At 59.9% G+C, this 19,621-nt stretch overlaps 1 protein-coding gene and 1 long non-coding RNA gene across 10 annotated transcripts in view; both read left to right on the forward strand.

The window, feature by feature from the left end:
- The window catches only part of LOC143148488 (uncharacterized), a 50,107-nt gene extending 47,883 nt beyond the window's left edge, over positions 1-2,224 (forward strand). The window contains exon 4 of one of the 2 annotated variants that reach the window (XR_012992489.1): positions 1,977-1,992. This is a non-coding gene — a long non-coding RNA (uncharacterized LOC143148488). Of the gene's footprint in view, positions 1-1,976 lie in introns of both variants that reach the window. The other variant, XR_012992488.1, reaches the window with a different exon arrangement.
- A 151-nt stretch (positions 2,225-2,375) lies between these two features.
- Positions 2,376-19,621, forward strand: part of LOC143148472 (protein bric-a-brac 1) — a 131,737-nt gene continuing 114,491 nt past the window's right edge. For all 8 annotated transcript variants that reach the window (XM_076314833.1, XM_076314835.1, XM_076314834.1 and 5 more), the window contains exon 1: positions 2,376-3,411. In XM_076314833.1, the coding sequence (XP_076170948.1) occupies positions 2,431-3,411 (981 nt within the window). In that variant the 5' untranslated portion in view covers positions 2,376-2,430. The remainder of the gene's footprint in view (positions 3,412-19,621) is intronic.

Below are 19,621 nucleotides of genomic sequence, written 5' to 3' on the forward strand. Positions count from 1 at the left end.
CCCGCGAGGTCGTTCGGTAGGAGCGCGACGTCTGTACGATTTCGCTCCGAACGGGGACCGCGATCGGGAGGCGAACGGATCCGAGTATCGCGGTTCGGTAACGCGAGGGCAGATCGAAGGGAGCGGAAACGCGAGCCGATCGCCGCGGCGTTCGAAAGAGGAACGCTCGAGGGACTAGGAGCAGCAAGGGCGGAGGAGAGGAGGAGAGGAGGACCGCGGGAACACCGGTGACCACCACCACCGGCATCGGCGCGGCTCGGCTCGACGCGGCTCGCCGCGGCGTGACCTCCTCTCGTCGTCGTCATCGGTGGATCGGAGTTTCGGGAGGCCGATCGGCGAGCCTCCTCTCCGATCTGCCGCGGGAGAATTCTCTTCTTCTCGGTGAAGTAAGCGAGAGGCCGATCGCGAGAGGGAGAAAGAAGGAGAGGCGGTATGAGGCGGTCTCCAGGGGCGGCGCCTGTCGGCGCGTCCGATCGGAAGGCGAGGCTCCCGATTGGCCGATGCGACGACGGAGCGAGGGGAACGCGAGGACGCGCGAGCTAGGTTCGCTTCCTCCACCCGCGCTCGCTCGTTCGTTCTCTTTGCGATCGGTGGTCTCGCTTCCACGGTCCGTAGGCCTCGGTCGCACTCGATCGCCGCGGTCGGTGGCTCTCTCTCTCTCTCTTATCGTTCGAGCGTCTCGCTTCGTCTCCCGTACGCGCGGTCGCGCTCGCACTCGCGCTCCTACCCGTACTCGTACTCGTACTCGTACTCTCGTAGTCGTAGTCGCGCTCGTGCAACCTCCCCTCTCTCTCCGACGTCCTCGCGACTCGGTTCGTCGGTCTTCGTCGCGCATGCCGTTCGTCCCCCCGCCGTTGCCGCCGCCGCCGCCCCTCGTCCTCTCGTCCTCTCGTCCTCTCGTCCTCTCGCACCCACTCCCCCCCGCCCCGGCCCTCGCCCCGTCGGTCGTCGCGCGGTCCGCGGCCCGCGGCCCCCGGCCCTCAGCCCCCTCGGCCCGCGACCCTTCCGAGTCGACGCTGGCACCGCCGCGAGCACACGGTATATCGGCGCTCGACCGCCTCACGGCCTCTCTACAGCCGTTCGAGCGAACCGTTGCCGCGCCGCGCCGCGGCGAGCCTCTCAGTTGCGACGCGCTCGTCACGGGGTGCAGATCGTTCGCCGTGCGTCCTGCGTCGTTCGTCGCCCCATCGGTCCGTTGAACGCGCGCGTCCACGCGCGCCACGTAACCCACGCGCACGTTGTTGCGTTCTTCTCTCCCCGTCGCGTCCGAGGTCGTCCATCGGGCTACCGAGAGCCCGCGCTCCCCGCTTCTGGTGCTGATTGGTGCTGATTGGTGCTGGTGTTTGGTGTCGATGGTGATTCTCGATACGATCGGTGCCGCGAACCCCGACACACGAGCCCGCGTCCGCGTCCGCGTTCCTCGAGGCGCGGGACACGTTCTCATCGCCGACCACGGAAACAGAGACTGACGAACCCGCCGCCCTCCTTCGAGAACAAGCGGACGGAGCACGGGGAGACCGATCGGGACACCACCGTCGCGTTCCTCGCGAAAAGGACGACTCGCGTCGCCTCGTCTCGCGATTTCGAAAATCGCGCGCGATCGCTCGCTCGCTCGCTCGCGTGTGCACTCGCTCGACCGGCGCGGCAGAGATCTCCGGTCGATCGCGTTCGGTCGCGCGTCCTTCCTCGGGAAGGATGAGTTCGGGACACTGACCGTGATCGGAGAACCGACTCGGTCGAATTTCGGTTCCCTCGCGAGACAGGGGGGTGCTCGGTGAAATCGAACATCGCATCGAGTACCGAAAGGCTCGCGAACGGTGGCTAAGAGACAGAGGATGCTCGGCCCCGACGTCCTCGGGAGAAGGATTCCCGAGGTCGCGCGCGTCTGACGGATCGGCGCGCGTTGCCACGAGGAGGCGCGCCGAGTTCGCGCGTATTTCGAGGTTCGCGCGTGGCTGTGTACCTATGTTTTGCAGATGCGGCCTGGCTGTTGATTCGGTCGCGACCGGTCACTGAAGCGACCACACGTCGACGGGCCGACGTACTCGCGCCAACATTCCGTCGATCGAAACGGAGCGCAGAGAGGAAACGGAGGAGGAGGAGGAAGGCGTCAAGGAGCGCGCCGGTGTGAAGGAGGCGGCGGAGGCGGCGGCGGCGGCGGCGGCAGCGGCGGCGGCGGCGACGGCGACGGCGGTAGAGGAGGAAGAGGACGACGACGAGGAGAAGGAGGAGGAGGAGGAGGAGGAGGTGGCGGAGGGGGAGGAGGAGGAAGAGGAGGAGAAGGAAGAAGAGGAAGAGGAGGAGGAGGAGGAGGAAGAGGAGGAAGAGGAGGAGGAGGAGGAGGAGGAGGAGGAGGTGGAGGCGGAGGAGAACGAGGAAGAACGAAGAGGAAGAGGAAGAAACGATCGAGACGCGAATTTTGCCGAAAAGATGACGCAACAGAGCGGCGCTGGGTCGCCCCAGCAATTTTGCCTCAGGTGGAACAACTATCAGACCAATCTGACAAACGTGTTCGATCAGCTTCTGCAGAGCGAGAGTTTCGTCGACGTGACCCTGGCCTGCGACGGGCACAGCGTAAAGGCGCACAAAATGGTCCTCTCGGCGTGCAGCCCGTACTTTCAGGCCCTTTTCTTCGACAATCCCTGCCAGCACCCGATCGTGATCATGAAGGACATCAAGTGGCCCGAGTTGAAGGCCGCGGTCGAGTTCATGTACAAGGGCGAGATAAACGTGTCGCAGGAGCAGATCGGTCCGCTGCTCAAGGTCGCGGAGAGTCTCAAGATCCGCGGTCTCGCGGACGTGAACAGCGAGCAAGAGTTGACGTCCAGGCCGAGCCTGGAGGAGGTGGCGGCGAACGCGGCGGCGATGCACAAGAAGAAGCGGCGTCGAATATCGGGGGACAGATCGCCGCCCGGTAGCAGTCCCGATCGTCTCGCCTCCGGAAGCCTTCCCGACGATCAAGACCCTAGCTCCGGTGGGGCGGGCGTGATCGTCCCCGACATTCACGGCATGCTGACCAGCAGCTCGACGCCCAGATCCCTCGGATCGCCCGGCACTCCCAACGTCTCCGTCACGCCGCAGATCAACCTTCAGGAACTTCCGGTCTCGCTCCCGCTACCACCACCCCCGCCACCGCCACCCCAGGGACAGCAGAGCTCGCACTCCGTGTCGGGACACCATGTGCCCGGCCACGTGACTTCCGGTCCCCACGGCTCCGTCAACCACCTGACCGCTCACGGTCAGCAGCTCGCCGTTCAGCAACAGCAGCAGCAGCAGCAACAGCAACAGCAACAGCAGCAGCAGCAGCAGCAGCAACAACACCACCAACAGGGAGCTGTCGGACAACAGACGCCCGGAGACGATCTGGAGATCAAGCCCGGCATCGCCGAGATGATCCGCGAGGAGGAAAGGGTGAGTCGATTTTTACGATCTCGGTTCCGTCAGCCGACGGATACCGAAACATCGCCCGAACCTAGATCCGAACCGACATCGGTAAACGCCGCGACGCGTAAGCGCGCGCGGAATCTTCGTTTCGGAGCTCGCTCCGAGCCGAGTGGACCGTCCCGATCGAGTCGAGGAGTCGCCGCGGCGTCACCGGCGCCGGCAAAAGAAACGAAACGACGAACAGCGTCGGGCCACGCTCCCTCGAAGCCCGAGCGAACCGACGAAAAACGAAAAACAAAGAAAAGGGAAACGAAGGGAAAAAAAAATTTACCGTAGCCCGGAACCGTTTTCGAAAGTCGATAATTAGGTTCTCCCGCCATTAACGAGATCCGTCGCGGCTTTCTTTTCCCGTGCAAGTTTGGCGGACGTTCGGGACGTCGTCGAGGCGTCTCGACGCGCCGCAATTTCGCGGAAAATGACTTTGGCGGTGCGGGACGATCGCCGTCCGACCAAAGGCGCGGCGGAAGGCGACGCGTTTTTAATTGGAGGGTTGGGTCGGCTCGTTTGAACGTTTTTACGCGAAACGTCGTCCAACGGAAGACCTCGCGGACCAGCGGCGGCGGCGGTGGCGGCGGCGGCGTCGACGGTGACGGCGGCGGTGGCGGCGGCGGCGGCGGCGGTGGGTCCATCGTGCCTTTGCCGGAGAGGTCCAATTACCCGACGATCGGCTTCGACGGTGTGCACTAATTGAGAGTATCAATGAACGTCAATGAGCACGGTCAATATTTGGACGCGGAGCATCCGACCGTTTTGTAACGTTCTTTTTGTTAAAACGAATGACAAATATTGACTACGCGCTCGTTGGCGCATACGTGACACACACCGGGTATCGACTGTTCTCGTTAATTACATCGGGACGACGGTGTCTCCTGCATTATTTATCGTCCGCCACCGGCGCAAGTTATTAAACGAACGGCTACCGACCGCGCTCCGTTTCGCAAGCAGCGTTCCGCGTCCGGCGTTCGAGCGCGGGTCGAAACCTTCTTCGAGCGGGATCGAGGATCGACGACCCTCTCGAGCGTTTTCGGATCCGCGGGTTCGGCTCGCGTTCGACCGCGCCGACGTCGACGAATCGCCCACCTACCTATTCGTAGCCGTTCAAATTCCACCGTCCGTCGACCCAAAGGCCCGTTAACCGCGTTTCCGGACGCCCGACGATAATAATTGATACCGTCGTAAACGACGCGAGTCACCCGAATTCCTCGGAACGCGAGCACGCCGCACGGACGGCCGAGCGGAAAAACGGAGAATCGCTCGTTTTCCTTCCGTAGCTCGTAGATCTCGTTCCGAGAAACTCGAGACGGTGCGTATTTCCCAATCGCGGTCGCGGCTGTCGTAAAAATTGATCTCCGTCGACGCACCGGGCCCGAGCCGGGTCAACGCGCACCTATCCTCGCGAATACTTCGTTCGTAGGTTTCCCCGTAGCGTGGAAAGATCCGTCCGCGAATCGAAAGCCGTCGAGAAGCGGCTCGAGATCGATCGGACGCAGCCTCGGTAATCGCGACGAACGCTGCGAGGTATCGTCGTTTCTCGGCCAATCTAGAAAATTGAAGCGAGCCGGTCGTCGGAGGCCGAGCATTATTTTTCTATCGCGAGTATATATCGGTCCGATGATGCAATCGGCTACGTATAATGGGCATAACATTCCGCGGAATTCCATTATGTTAACGCAACCACGTTCCAATTCTCCGGGCATGCCTGCTCGTATCGTAATACGCTAGTATATCGCAACTATTCCGCGGTAGCGGCGCGCGAGGCCTTTCCGATTAAAATGCCTAATTGATGCGGGCGAACGTAACAGGAGGTGCGTTGATTCCGGTATTTCGAGTAGCGCGAACGGTGCACCGCGAAAATTCGTCAAAGGACCGATTCGCGGACGAGAGGGTGGAAAACTTGTCCGCGACCTAAAAGTAATAACGGCGATCGCGCGGACCACCCTCCCTCCCGCGAAAACTACTCCCCGGCGAGAAGCGCGCCGCTCGAGGATGGATTATTAAAGATTTAGTCGCCGCAAAGGATCGCTTCCATCGCGAGAGGCGGATTTCCTTCGGATTAAGAGCTCGGATGAAACGGGATTTAAATATAAATTGTCTTTCGACTATCGGCGATAGTCGAACGCGATCTTCTACGGTTTCGGGGACGCCGGTATCGGGAGGAACGGGGAACGGAGAACAGGCGCGAAACGGCGAATCGCGAATCCCGGTAACCGAACGGGAGCCATTCGTTCCGATAGACGGTGGATACGACTCCGTATTTCCTTCGTTTCGTTTAAATTAGCGTTTTTCCCGTACGGTCTTGATTGCGTTTTCGCGCGCGCGAACCTTCGACTGCACGGGCCCTCCCATCGATTCCGCGTTGACGAACGCGGCGCAACGGTCCGCCTAAGCGATATATCAGAAGCGTCGTTTCGACGGGCGGTCCTCGTCGCGATACCGGCCGCGGGAAAATTGAAAAGCTCGATTCCTCGAACCCTCCCACGGGAGACCGGAGTGCCGAAACTCTCCGCCCTTCGATCGAGGCTCCCCGTCTATCTCGGCTGGGATCTCGAGTCGCGACACCCGAATCCACCGAGATCGTTCCCGGCCCGAACTCGGCCGGGACCAGCGGAAAGTTCGCAACCGGATCGCGAGCGTTTCCGTCGTTTCGGCGCGGGTGCGACTCACACGCAACCGATTCGCGCGCACGCGATCCGGCGTACACGCGAAGACGGCGCTCCGGGGTACGAGCGCGGCTATCGGCCGCGAGACGGTCCAGGTAGAGGAGCTTTTTGCCGAGATTCGAGACGAGCGGCGGCCGCGCGTCTTCGCGGTCGAACCCGCAAGGACGGAGCCGGAAGAAATTGCTAGCTACCGACGCTCGTAATTTCGTCCTGCGAGCGCGCCCCGTCGCCCTCGAACGACGGAGAGGGAGAGACTCGTTCGGTTTCGAAGCGCGTTACGTGGCCACCCTCGGCCGTGGACTATTTTGTAACAAGGGACGGCTCAGAGCCCGTGATTCCGCGTATTTTAAATATTTCGAAAATTGCCTTCCTAGGAAACTCTCGGCATAATGGCAATACTTGGAATATAATTCCGAGCGAGGCAACCGGACCGCTCGAGCGCTCGACCGCTTCGGCTTTTGGTTTCCTTGCTCGTTTAACCGTCGTTTTCGTCGACGCGCTCCCCTCCCCGCGTTCACCGATCTCTTTCCGATCCTCTCCGAGATCCCTGCGATCCTCTCGGTCCTCGTTCGATACCGAACGGTTCGGGCACCGAATCGCAGCTGCGATCGCCGAGACGATCCGGCGAGGGCACGCGCCGAAGAATTCGTAAACAGCTTCGATACGAACAAGATACGCGTGTTTGTACAAGACAGATAACGAACGACGTTTATTTATGGAACAACCCGACGCGTCTCGGAACGACGATTCATCGATCGTCGCGAGAGGGTAAGAAACGGGTGCGGATCGAGATTCGACGTTTTCGCGGAAAGGCGGGTGCTCGGTAGCGCGCGCGAGTCAGGGGCATCGAGAAAGAAAGCTGCCCGATTCTTGAAAGATGCAAGCGCGTCCAGTGGCAACGTCCGCGAAACGGCCCTGAAACATTCAGCCGAACGACGCCGGAAAGACGCTCGTTCGCGATTCTCGGCCGCAAACTCGGGCTGGAAATTCCCGCGAGGAGTTTCTCGTAATAATGTAACGAGCCGAGCGTCCCTGGGTCGACGACCGAATCGGTCACCCCCCGACGACCGCTCTTTATCGTTTCGCGATTTTTCCGACGCGAGCCGACCAGGGAAAACCTCGCTTTCCCCGTTCGTCGTTAATTTTTCAGCGCTCGGTCGAGACGGTGTTTCGTTTACCTCGGAAACGAACGCGTCGCCGAATCCACCGCGAGCGAGAGCCCCCGCGAAAGGGCGGAGAGACGGGGACGGTTTCCATTTTGAAAACGCTACGGGAGGAATCTCCGTACGCGATGTACGGCGGCCGACAGCTCCGACGAGGCCGCGGTAAATCAGAAATTATCTTGCGTCGCGTCCGAGTCGCGCGGCGCTGCCTTTTCCCATCGAAACGCGCATAAATACCGAGAGCGAGACCGAGCGAGCCCGAATCGGCCGCGGCGAACCGGGAACGACGCCTCCCGCGCGCATCCTCCGTCCTCCGTCCTCCATCGTCCATCGTCCATCGTCCATCGTCCATCGTCCATCGTGCATCGTCCATCGTGCATCGTGCACCGTGCACCGTGCATCGCGCATCGCGCATCGTAGAACTCGGCGTACACCGTACGGTGGCGTGCACGCACCATACGTTCGACGATACGCGACGCGACGCGTCGCGACACAACGAAGCGAGCTCGCGCGCGCGGATCTCCGCTGCGGGCCGCAGATATATTAATACGTAGACCGTACGTCGCGGTACGCGTGACTTGATGGACGGATGACCGGACCATTCCGCAGATTGCTTCGCTCCCGATTCCGACCGGAAGGAGATTTATAACCTCTCGTCGTTATCTCTGCCCGCGCCACCGCCAACGACACTCCCGCTCGCTTCTGGTTTCGCTCGATCATCGATCGATCGCCCTTCTTTTTGACGCGCAGCCCGGCCCATTTTTTTCCTCTTCCCTCTTTTCTTTTTCCATTTTTTTTTTTCCCCTCGTTTTTCCTACGGGAAACCGGCTCGCGACCGTTCGACCGCTCCCTTTTTTCGGGGGATTCGAGGCTTTTAACCCGTTCGGGCACCGAGTCGAAATTGCTCGCGGATCGAAACAAACGATGCACGGGAACAGAGAGTAACGCGAAACGTTCGCTGTCGCGCTCTCGGTGAAAGAACGTTTCGGCCGCGGGTCTTTCGACTCCGGCTCGCGGAAACACGGGGGGCTTCCGCGTTTCGGGCGCGAGCGCGAACGCGGGCGCGGGCGCGGACGCGGGCGTGGGTGCGCGTCCCTGAAACGCGGCACGGGTGTCGCGATAAATTAGATTTAACGACTGTCGCAAAAAAGCGCGATATGAAAGTCGAACGCGCGGGACGAACCGATAGAATTAAATTCTAGGATATTCGATTACATTCTCCCTTCGTCCCCCTCTCCGCTCCTCTCTGTCTCTCCCGTTCGGTCCGTCCTCCTCCGCCGGCCGATAAAACCCCTCGCTGTTCGTTGCCGTACGTTCGGGTTTTCATCGTCGGCGACGTCGAATCGAGAAAGGAGAGAAAAAAAAAAAAAAATCGTTCCTCGATCGCGCGTAACGAGCGCGCGCGAGTCGTCGAGGTTTCTCGCCCTTTCCGCGGTTTCGATCTCGACGTCGTCGACCTCCTCCGCGTCTCTTTCCTCTCCGTTCGGTGCACGCGCCGCGACGCAAAACTCGCAAAGTCGCAAGGGTTTCGGTTTTTACGGTTCCGCGCGCCGTAAACCCGGTCGTTCGATACCCCGTGGCGAACGCGATGATTTTCCGCGGGGCGCGCAAAGTTCGATAAACGTATCGATATCTCGAGCGGGTTCCCGCGGCACGGATCCTACGGAGGTGAACGGGCGGCGTCTCTTTCATCCGCGATCGTTATCTCCGCGGAGCGTATCGCCTATTACGAAACACCCTGTAGGTTACGCACGGTACGCGCCGTCTGAGTCACGCGCTCGAATTTGTTTGTCGGAACGGAGCGGTGCGGCGCGGTGCGGCGCGGTTAATGCCGAGCGTTGCTATTAGGAGGTAGAATATAATTTCATTTACGTCGATGACTCACGTCGCGATACTCGCGGCGAACGCGATTCGCTCGAGTCTCGTTCCCGAGCGATCCGAGGGAGGCCGCGGTAACGATTTACCTCTTAGGAAAAAATAATTCTCGCGCGAGGGGGAGATTAGCGGGCAGAAAGAAGCAATTTCGGAAGTCGAGCGAACAATAGTGTACGGATATTAAAAGGAAACAGTTAGCGCCGCGAGCGAGTCGCTTCGCGGAAGCGAGATTGGTTCAACCTGTAGGAAATACCGGGTCGAGATAAGGGCAAATCGGTCTCGAGAAAGCCATTGTCTCGCGCCTCGTTTCGTATTCCTATCCGGCGGTTAAAAATTCTATGTTCCATTGTACCGTCGAGATTGCGTCTCGAAGGAGAAAACGCGTGGCTTGATCCATCGATGGACGGCGGGTCGGTCGATCGGTCGGTCGGTCGGTCCTTAAAATCCGCACCTGTCGAGCGCAGGCGAAAGTCGCGCCGTCCCCCTCGAGAAACGCTTCGGGAAGCGTTCCGTCGTTTTCGTTCGTTTGGATCGCGCGAGCCGCGAAACGAGCCGCCGGGGCAAAGGTAGCTCGGCCGAGTGCGAACCGAACGACCGCACCGAGGAAAGAAACGAACCAACGAACGTTCCGTCCATCGTATCGGTCGGAACGGGCGAGATGGCGGCCCATTGTCTGGACTACAAATTAATCCGGCGATCGATACGAGCGACGTCTTGGCCGTGCTATAGACGGCGGTGCGGTGACTCGCGGAAACAAAGTCGATGGAATGGCCGCGCGCGCGATACTTGGGAGCGTAGCACCGCGGCGTTGGCGGTGGCGGTGGCGGTGGCGGTGGCGGTGGCGGTGGCGGCGGTGGCAAGGTACCTTCGAAGTCGCGTTCGTTCGATCGATGCGCGATTAAGGCGGCACGGCAGCGGCTGCACTCCGGACGCTCCTACGAAACTGTGTCGCGCGGTGCCAGCCGGCTTTGAGAATTCTAAAGCCGGATTCGCGCTACCCCCTCGGGCGACCGTCCGTCGAAACGTTCTTCAATGGGGATTCGCGCGCGGAGGTGTTCGCGCCGGCCGACGACGCGCCTTTGAAGAATACGGCTTCGACGCGGCTCTCCGCGAAATTCCTCGCCCGCCGTTTGAAATTTCCGACGGAGATCGCTCGAATGGAGCGCGCGCGGAATTCACCGCGCTCGAAACTCGAATTCGCGGCACCCGCCAGCCGAGACAAAAACCGCGCACCCGTCTCTCCTTTCCCTTCCGCCTTCCGCCCTCCACCCTCCGCCCTCCGCCCTCCGCCCTCCGCCTTCCACCTTCCGCCGCCGGGATTTCCACGAGGCGGCAACGCGATAGAATATTCAACTAGAAAATAAAACAGGGTTCCCGGACGACGCGACGGGGGGTATTGCATTAACCAAGATTGCCGACGATAAAATGAAAATAATGCGGAATGACGCGCGCGTCGACGGAGCGGGACGGGACGGAACGGGACGGGACGGGACGGGACGGACGGGCGAGCAAAGGTAAGCGCGGTGGAGGGTGGCGCGAGAGAACCCGAGAGAACGAGAGACGCGGAAGACGAGTGCGAGTCGAGGGCGGGAGGAGCGGGAGGAGCGGGAGGTGCGGGAGGCTGCGAGGGGCTGAAAAACGGATAAAGATAAAGTACGGGGCAAAGTAGGTTCGCGGGCGAGTTGCAGGCCGGGGGAGCAGGACCGTTCGGAAAGAAGGAGGATAGCGCAACGGAGGGTGGTAAGAAGAGCGAGAAGGGTGCCGGGAAGGAGGAGACGGAGGAACGGACTGGCACGCTGTTACGCCGGTGGCAGCGAGGGGCAGCGAGGGGCAGCGAGGGGCAGCGAGGGGTAGCGAGGGAGGCTGCGGGTGCGAAACCGAGGGCCGGGGAGGCGCCAGGAGTCGCTCGTAATTGCGTTAAAACTTCTTCCGTGCAAAAACATTCCTCGAAACGCGTTTCCGCCGGCCGAGAGCTCGCGAGACTCGTCGCGCGTCCGAGCGTCCCGAACGCGAGCTCGATCTTTTCTCTCTCCTCGGTCGCGAGACCGACCGAGCGGGAAAATTTACGGAGGATCGAGAACCGCGAGACGAGCCGAGGAGCTCGTCCTCGAAGCGACGAGTCGGAAGGACGTTGCTCGCCCGCTCTTTTTCCGGCCGAGAGACAGCCAGACGGTGCAGGAGGGGTCGATGGGGGAAGGAAGAGGGAGGCGAGCCGGCGGTGGCGAACGCCAGGAGCCCGAGTAGGTGTACGAGGACCAAGAGCAAGGGCAAGAAAAAGAGGAAGCGACCGAGTGGGAGGAGGAGGTTAATGTATTCGGTCGTCGAGCGTAAAGCGTCGTAGCGGCGTTGACGCGCCTTTACCACGTACCGCGTAAAACGTGCAAGTACACGTGTAAAGCCCACGTACGCGAACTTACACGGTCGACACGGTCGCGTGGCACGCGAGCCGAGCTCCGACCCACGGGAGGAAAAGCGTTTGCGATTTTCTCGACGCGTCCGCGCCGCCCCACCGCCCCACCGCTCCTTGGCTCCCGTTCGATTCGTTTTCTCGCCTCTTACCGGAACGAGCTGCGAGCGCACCGCGGATTCGCTCGCGATCCGGTCGAATTTTTTCGACGACGACGATCACGACGACGAGGACGATGCGAAGTTTAATATCGAGGACGCGCCAGCGGCGGGAAATTAACGAGATCTCGCGATCGCGAAATACGCGTCGCGCGTCGGTGAAAAAATGGTGTAATTTAAAAGTTTAATATCGGCCGGCACGATTTCCGGGCCGGCGTGATCGATAATCGCGCGCATCTTTCGTCCCGCGGGCAACCTCGAGGAACGCGGCGCGGGTTCCTCGTTGGCTGGGAAATCGTCCGCTCGTGGGAACCGAACGGAATGGTTTCGAGCGCCGACGAACGAACGCCCACGCGAATTCGGTCCACGAACGGCGCACCGCCGGCTGCACGACGGGTGGCCAATCGGTGAAAAAAACCGGGACTAAAAACAGAGGGCCTCGTACACAGGGGTGGTTCCATAATCCTGCGCCCTGCGACGCGGGGGTGGGGTAAATGCGCGGGTGCGACAGCGCGAATTCCTGCCGCCCCACTCTCGATGCACCTGCACGTGCATCGCATCGACTGCACACACGGCTCATTCACCATCTCCTCCTCCTCCGGCACCACCTTCTCTCCCTCTCGCTGACTCCCACCCCCTTCTCCGAACGCTTCCCGCCGCTTCGCCTTCCGATCCTTCTTCTTCCGCCTCTTCTCGCGTATTCTCGCCTCTTCTCGCCTCTTCTCGCCTCTTCTCGCCTATTCTCGCCTCTTCTCGACTCTCTCTCTCTCTCCCTCCCTTTCTCCTTTTTCCTCGCCGGTTCTTTTTTCCGCCGCTCGCATCGAGAACGCGCGATCGGTGACCCGCGAATCCGCTCTCGAATTCTCCTCCGCTCCGAGATCCTCCGTCTTTGCGATTTCGAGGCTCCTTTCGACGACCCGAGTCCCCGCGACGGGACGAAATCTTTCCTCGACCGGAAAAATAACGAACGAGAGAAAGCGAGCCGGTTCGATTCCGTCGATTCGTAACGGCAACGAGCACGGACGGCCGGAGCGATCGACGGACGAGCAAGGGGGCTCGCGAGTCGGAGGGAAATCCGAAATTCCTGGCACGAACGGGCGATCCTCGCTGCATTAACGTTTCATCGCGCTCGGTACATACGGTAGGGTGGCACATCGATCGTTACGAAGTTCGGACTCGAGTCGAGCGTCGGAGAGCGTTGGAAGAGGAAGAGCGGGAGAGCCGCGCCGCGCCGTACCGCGCCGCGACGCGACGCGACGCGACGCGGCCGTGCCAGAGGGACACCGAGACTGGCTCGGACAGAGACGCGAACCGACCGACGGAGAAGGAACGACCGAACGCTCGAGCGGCGGCAGCGGCGGCAGCGGCGGCGGCAGCGCGTCGAAGGGGGTGGGTGCCGACGACGGAGACGAAAAGAGAGCGAGAGAAAGAGAGAGAAAGAGAGAGAAAGACGCGCCGAGCGAAAGGAGAAGGCAATGAAAGACACCGGGAGAAAGAAAGACGCGCATACCGGGACGAGAGGAGAGTAAGTTGACTTTGCATTATTTAAACGGCGTCCTAGCACCGTAACACGTGTTCTTTTGAAGTCTCGCCCCCTTCAAATATTCAGGCTGACGTCACCGCCCGTCATATTCTTCGCTCGTGGAAACCCAGGAAAGCATATACGCCCGGAATACGCGCGTTCTCTTTCGCCTTTTCTATCTCACCCCGAGCCTGTCGTCGTCGTCGTCGTCGTCGTCGTCGTCGTCGTCGTCGTCGTCGTCGACGTCGGTGGCGGTGGCGGAGGCGGCTTTCTTTGTCCGCCTCTCGCTCGGTTCCGATCGTCCACCCTTTCGTCGCCTTCGTCCTCTTCTCGGACTCTTGCTCGTTCGCCCCTTTCGCGTTCGTTCTTTTCGATCGCCGCGCGACGCGTACTTTTCCGCGGGGAATGCGAATCGGTTCCAGGGAAGGAGCGAGCGGTAAAGAGCATCGAACGAAACGATCCAGCGGTTAAAGGGTCGAAGAGGCTCACCGGTGGCGTCGAGAACCACCGGTGTAACGCTTCGGCGTCGTTCTCGGAAGACTCCGCGATCCACCATTGTTCGCTCATTAACGATACACCGACCGACTCTCGGTCGGCGGTTCTCGGAGCCGGCGCGCCGTTCCGGAAAAAATTAACGCGCCACGGAAATAAATATTATTATCGCGGCCAGACACGGACAATAAAAACGATATTGTTTCGCCGGCCGGATTATCGCGAACCGGTCGAAAGCGTTTTACGCGCGTCTTTATGCTCCGTTATTTCTTTTCCTTCGGCCGAACGACCGTTCCTGGAATTCGTTGCCCCGCTCTCCGGGCGAAAGTCGTTCGGTTCGCGGAGCAACCTCTCGTCGGGGTGTTTGCGTTCTCGACGACGCGCGAACGAGAACGAGAACGAGAACGAGAACGAGAACGAGAACGAGAACGAGTCGGGAACTACGTCGCGGAAACTCGAGCACCGAGAGTACGCCGAACTCGATCCACGGATTCGCACGGTGCGATCCCCGAATTTCCAAACGAACGATCGAATCTTTTCGAGCGATCGGTACACCCTTGGACGAAATCGAACGGTTCGCGTAGCTGCGCGCTCGATCTCGAAAAGTCGATCGAAGAGCCGTTCCTCGAGCCCCGGGACCTCTCCGTCGGGACGTCGCCGATAGGGGAGAAGCTCCGTTTTCCGTTTCCGGGCGACGGCTCGACGAACCTTCGCCGCGAGGAAAATTCGATACTCCGTAGCGGCGGTTGCGAGCGGTCGTTGCTGGATTGTTTACGCGAGACGCGAAATTCTCGCGACGACGGAGTTACCGGCACTCCGTTAACGACTTTACGCTTGTTTTCGTAATAACGTTCCGCGATTGTTCGCGAGCGCAGTCGGACTCGAGCGAGCTAGCCAGCGCTTCCGCGGCTGCGGTCGGAGCGACAAAGTCCCGGACCCGGTCCCTCTTTCCCCTCGGCTCCTCTCTCGGCTCCGCTCGCGAGGGAAAACGCTTCGAGAACGGGATTTTTAGCGCTTCCGATTCACGGGCCGTTCCGCGCGACGAAAGAACCGCCCGCTCGCCCGCACCCTCGCGAACCGAGCGGCGAGCCCGCGGTGTACGCGGTCTTTGTTGCGCAACGCTCGAGAACCTTCGACGAACGACCGAATGGGCCATTCAGCGGGTTTCTAAGGGACCGTTAAGTTATTCCGCGAATATAATCGACGCCAAAGTCCGCGTGGGACTTTAGCCGCGAGCGCGCTCTCCTCGCGATAAACTGCTCGAAAAACGTCGAGACCCGCGTTTATTTCGCGCGTCCGCTGTCCTCGCGGTTGCCGCTTTCTTTCGGCCCTTTGATTCCCTCCGCTCTCGTTGGCCCTCGCCTCTTTTCTTCGCGTTCGTTCCGCCTTGCCGGCGAGCCCGAGAAGTCGGAACGAGAATGGCGCGGGGACGAGGGTCGGAGGAGGAGGAGGAGGTAGGGTGGGTTTGCCGCTCGGTTCGCGAACGCGACACCGAGAACGAGCGGAGGTCTCGAGACTCGAACTAAAAAGAGGCAACTGGGCGATGTTGAAGCGTAATTGAAACTTTGTTTCGCTCGCGACAATGCCGGAAAATTGTTCTTACGAGCGATTCCACGAGGGCTCTCCCGTCTCGTTCCCGGATCGCTCGACGTCCGGCCGACCGTTTATATCGGGGGAAGAGCGAGCACCTCTCGTCCCCGTTTCTTTCCTCGTTACTTTTTTTTTTTTTTCCCCTCTCCTCTCGGTTTCTCGCTATTTCGAACCGTTCTCGGCCCGTTCTCGTCCGGCCGCCTCGAACCGAAACGCGGACCTTCGCTCCGAGCTTCCTCGCGTCTCTTTCGACGACGATCCGATCGCACTTGTTGCGCGAATCCCGGCAACGACCGTGGACGCCGTCCGCGACCGTCTTCCCGCCATTTTTCTTTTTTTTCTCTTCGCCTCGTTCTCGGTTTACCGCTTCGAGCCGAACGGGACCGTAAATTCCCCTCGAATCGTAAACGCTCGCGCGAAACTTTCGCCACCGCGTTCGAAAGTTCCTCTTCGCCACCTTCCCCGTTTCGTCCGCGCGCACCGAAGAGAAAATTCGTTTCTCGGCTCGGCGAGGAGCGGCCGTATTTACGAGCGAGTTTCGCGCAACGATATCGCCGCGGAGTCGAGCGAAAACGTCCAACGTGTCCCGGTAATGGGTTCCAGTGGTCGAAACGCGACTCGAGGAAGATACGGGTGCGATCGTCGTTGCGCGAGCGCGAGTCGAAACGCGAGGACGTGTCGTCTCTGGAGAGGGGTAAAGATGCCAGAAGAAGGGAGAGAGAGAGGAAAGTGGCGCTCTCGAGAAGCGCCTGTCCGCTGTAAAGAATGCAGGGACATCCTCGTTTGCTTAGCTCGCTAGAAACGGTCGGCGCTGCACTTTCAGGAGGAACGGCAGCCCAGCACCGGGCCACCGGTTCCGCGCGACGCGCCGGACAAAAACGCGGCTACGACGCTTTTCGCCGTCGTCGGCTAGTCGTCGGACGTTTCAGCGCCGCTTCCGAGACCCCCCGCGCTCTCGACTCTCGACTCTCGACTCTCGAGTCTCGGCTCTCGGCTCTCGGCTTTATCCGCGGAGCAAAGTGTCCGGGAAAGGGGGCTCGCGCGTCGAAAATCCTTCCCCTTTCTTCGGCGCCTAGCGAGCGCGAACAACGGGAACGCGCCGCGATTCCTACGGTCCAATTTTCGCGATCCACTTTCGCCTCGTTGCTCGACGTTTCACCGCCCGATCTTCCGTTTCGTAGCGATCGCGAGCGATTCGACCGATCGAAGAAACCTCGCGACGCCGGGATATTTTCCTCGCGAAATAATTTCGTCTCGATTCGCGAACGCTGCCCGCCGAGATAACGTTCGAAAACAGAAAACTCGCTTCCGGCGTCGGAACGGATAAACAGGGAAGAAAGTTTCGATACGCGGGAGCTCGGCCGACCGCGGGTAAATATCGCGGGTTGCTATCTTCGTGTGCGATTTTCCTACGAAATATTACGGATTCCGTTGGCCAACGGTCGCCTCGCGTTTTACGCGAAATTCGAAAACGATGCGTCGAGAACGTTGCCGACCTCCACCGCGGACGTCTCTTTTTTATAATATCGATTTTACTTTTTCCAACGGTTCCGCGACATTTCCCTCGAATTCGAATTCGTTTAATTCGAGTAATCGAGCGTCCCGGTGATCGCCGATGCGAAGCGACGAATTACCGATGCGTTTCGAAAGTCGATGGACGCGCGTTCCCGGGTATCTCTTTCCTACGTGACTCGGGCCGCAACGATTCCCGATCGGATATCGAACGCTCGCGGAGAATCGACGCCGAACTCGCTCGGGATCGGTTCGCGGGATTCGATTCGTTCACGGTGAGTTCGAAAGACGACGATATCGACGTCCGATTCCCTCGGACGTATCGGCATCCGTAATTTTCCGCGGGACGAAAAATTGGCTCGCGCGAAACCGTCTGCTGTCGGACGCTCGGTAAGTGAACTTTTTACCGAGTCGTCGAGACATTTATTCGCAACACAAAAATACGTTCGATTGGAAGAAATTGGATTTGAACGTCGGGCACGGATCGATCGCGGGACCGTATTCGGTCGCCCGGTTCGACGAAATTTCGCGCATCAAAATATCAATTATCCGTCCTTTTTGCTCCGAAAACATACTCGTTAAGAATAATGAAATATCCACGGGCCGGGAGCGAGGGCGGGACGCGTCGGTGACCGGGCGTATTTCTTTCCCTATTTTTTTCGTCGCTTCGACGATCCCCTTACGCGTCTATGACGTAAATTACCCGCGATCTAATAACGTTGGAAAACTCGTGACGGATGACGGGACCGGATGGGAACGTCGGACTTTTGCTTCGCGCCGTATCGATTTCGCGCGGCTTTTAAACGTTTCGTTTCGCGGTTTAACCCTCGCCCGTGCTTCGTCGCCCTTTTCCTTCCGCCCGTGTATTTTTTCTCCGCGACCGATTCGTCGAGCGTATCGAAGAACGCGCTCGCTTAGATTTCGTCGCGTCGCGAAATCGAAACGCGGCTCTCGAGCAATTTCGCGACTCGGCAAAATCGACGAGCGGAAACCGAGCGCGTCGACGCAGCGAATACTGTCCTCGCGTTACCGAAAAACGGAACGCGCGGAAACGAATAACGTCCGCGCGTCCCGACGAATCCTCTCGAACCGATCGGGACCAGTTTCTCGAGGAGTGACGCGTTCGAGCGTTCCTCTTCCGCGCGAGGGACGAGGCGAAAGCGACTCACGGCTCGGTGGCCGATGCCCGATCGGGCGAATCGCAGTTTACGAGCAGCTGCCGCCACCGCGACGGCTCGTGTGTCCGACCCAACGACACCGCGATTGGGACTTATTAAATAGGTTAAAGTTGCAAATGCGATAACGATGGTAATTAAAACGGTGCGCGGTGGTTGGCGCGGGAAGCCAGCGCCGACGCGATCCTCGAACCGACGGCGTCGCGACGTCCGGGCTGGTTCCCGGTGATCCAGTTTCGTTCCTACGACGCCGGAGGAGAGAGCTCGACTCGAGTCCGCGAGCGGAGGGAGACCCGACGCGAAGAAAAGGTCCGCGGAGGGCGCCTCCCCGAATCCAACAGAGTCCAACATCCAAAGAGAGAGAGAGAGTGAGAGAGCGAGAGATAGGGGGGAAGGTGATAATGAAATTCGTTACCGTGGTAGGGGTCGTCGTTGTCGTCGTCGCTGTCGTTATTATTACCGTAATGCGCGCATAATGCCGCATAATGCGAGTCGTCGTGACACGACGTGGGTCGTCTAACATCGGCGTTGCACAAACTCGCGTCTCCGCGCGCGATTATAAATCCTATTAGGATCGTACGATCGTAGCCTACACGGATAAAGGCCCGTCGCGCGCGCGCGCACGCGCACGCGCACGCGCGTCTCACGTGTCGGCTGTCACGTGTCACGCGTCGCGCTCGGGGACGCGCGTCCGACCACCGATCGCGATCGACCGAGATCGAGATCCTCTCGAACCCGAATTTCCTTCGCCCTCCGGACCGCGAAGGGCTCGAAGGACCGGAAGGAAGAAGAAGAGAGTACCACACCTCCTTTTCCGCGCGTATCTTCTCGCGGCTCGAATCGCGCGTCGCGAACTCTTCGTTTTCCGCGAGGCGCGTCGACGCCGCGACGACGCCGCAACGACGGACGAAGGACGAGGCCGGACGGGGAAACGCGCCGAGAGGAAAAGGAAAAGACCTCGTTCTCCGTCGTGGCACGCACCGCCCTCGGAGAACGATCCGTTACACGTCCGAGCGTGCACCTGCATTGTCCGGTCCGCGGATCGCATCGGGCGAGGAGAGAACGGGAACGAACCGAGCGAGAGAGAGAGAGAGAGAGAGAGAGAGAGAGGGAGAGGGAGGGCAGAGGGCGGCAAAACGACGATTAAGGTCCGTGGAAACGTTAAGCTCGCATTATGTAATTTAAATGCGTTCAATTTGGCGTAATTAATAAAAATTGAGTTTTACGCCAACGAGCGTACCTATCGATTATTCCGGTTTATATAATCGCCGATTGTATTTCACCGAGACCGAAACTACGCCGATAATAAAAACGATGCGCATCGGTTCAGGGCCGTACGAAGGTAATATCTGCAGGATGGCCCCATCACGGCAACTTATGATTCTCTAATTGAACCGGTCCATTCAGCCGCCGCATACAGAATAGAGCCCACATCCTAGACCGTGCCGTCGCCATTCTAATGGCAAATTGCATCAATATTATATGCAGATTTCACTGTGCCGCTTTATACGCGGATAAGTACCTACAGCTAACAGGCCGTCTGGCCGGCTAGCTGGCTCGGTCCCTCGCTCGAGCGATCTTTCGCGACCACCGACGCCGTTCGCCGTTCGCCGTTCGCCGTTC

Source organism: Ptiloglossa arizonensis, chromosome 6, assembly GCF_051014685.1.
Source record: "Ptiloglossa arizonensis isolate GNS036 chromosome 6, iyPtiAriz1_principal, whole genome shotgun sequence".
Taxonomy (NCBI): domain Eukaryota; kingdom Metazoa; phylum Arthropoda; class Insecta; order Hymenoptera; family Colletidae; genus Ptiloglossa; species Ptiloglossa arizonensis.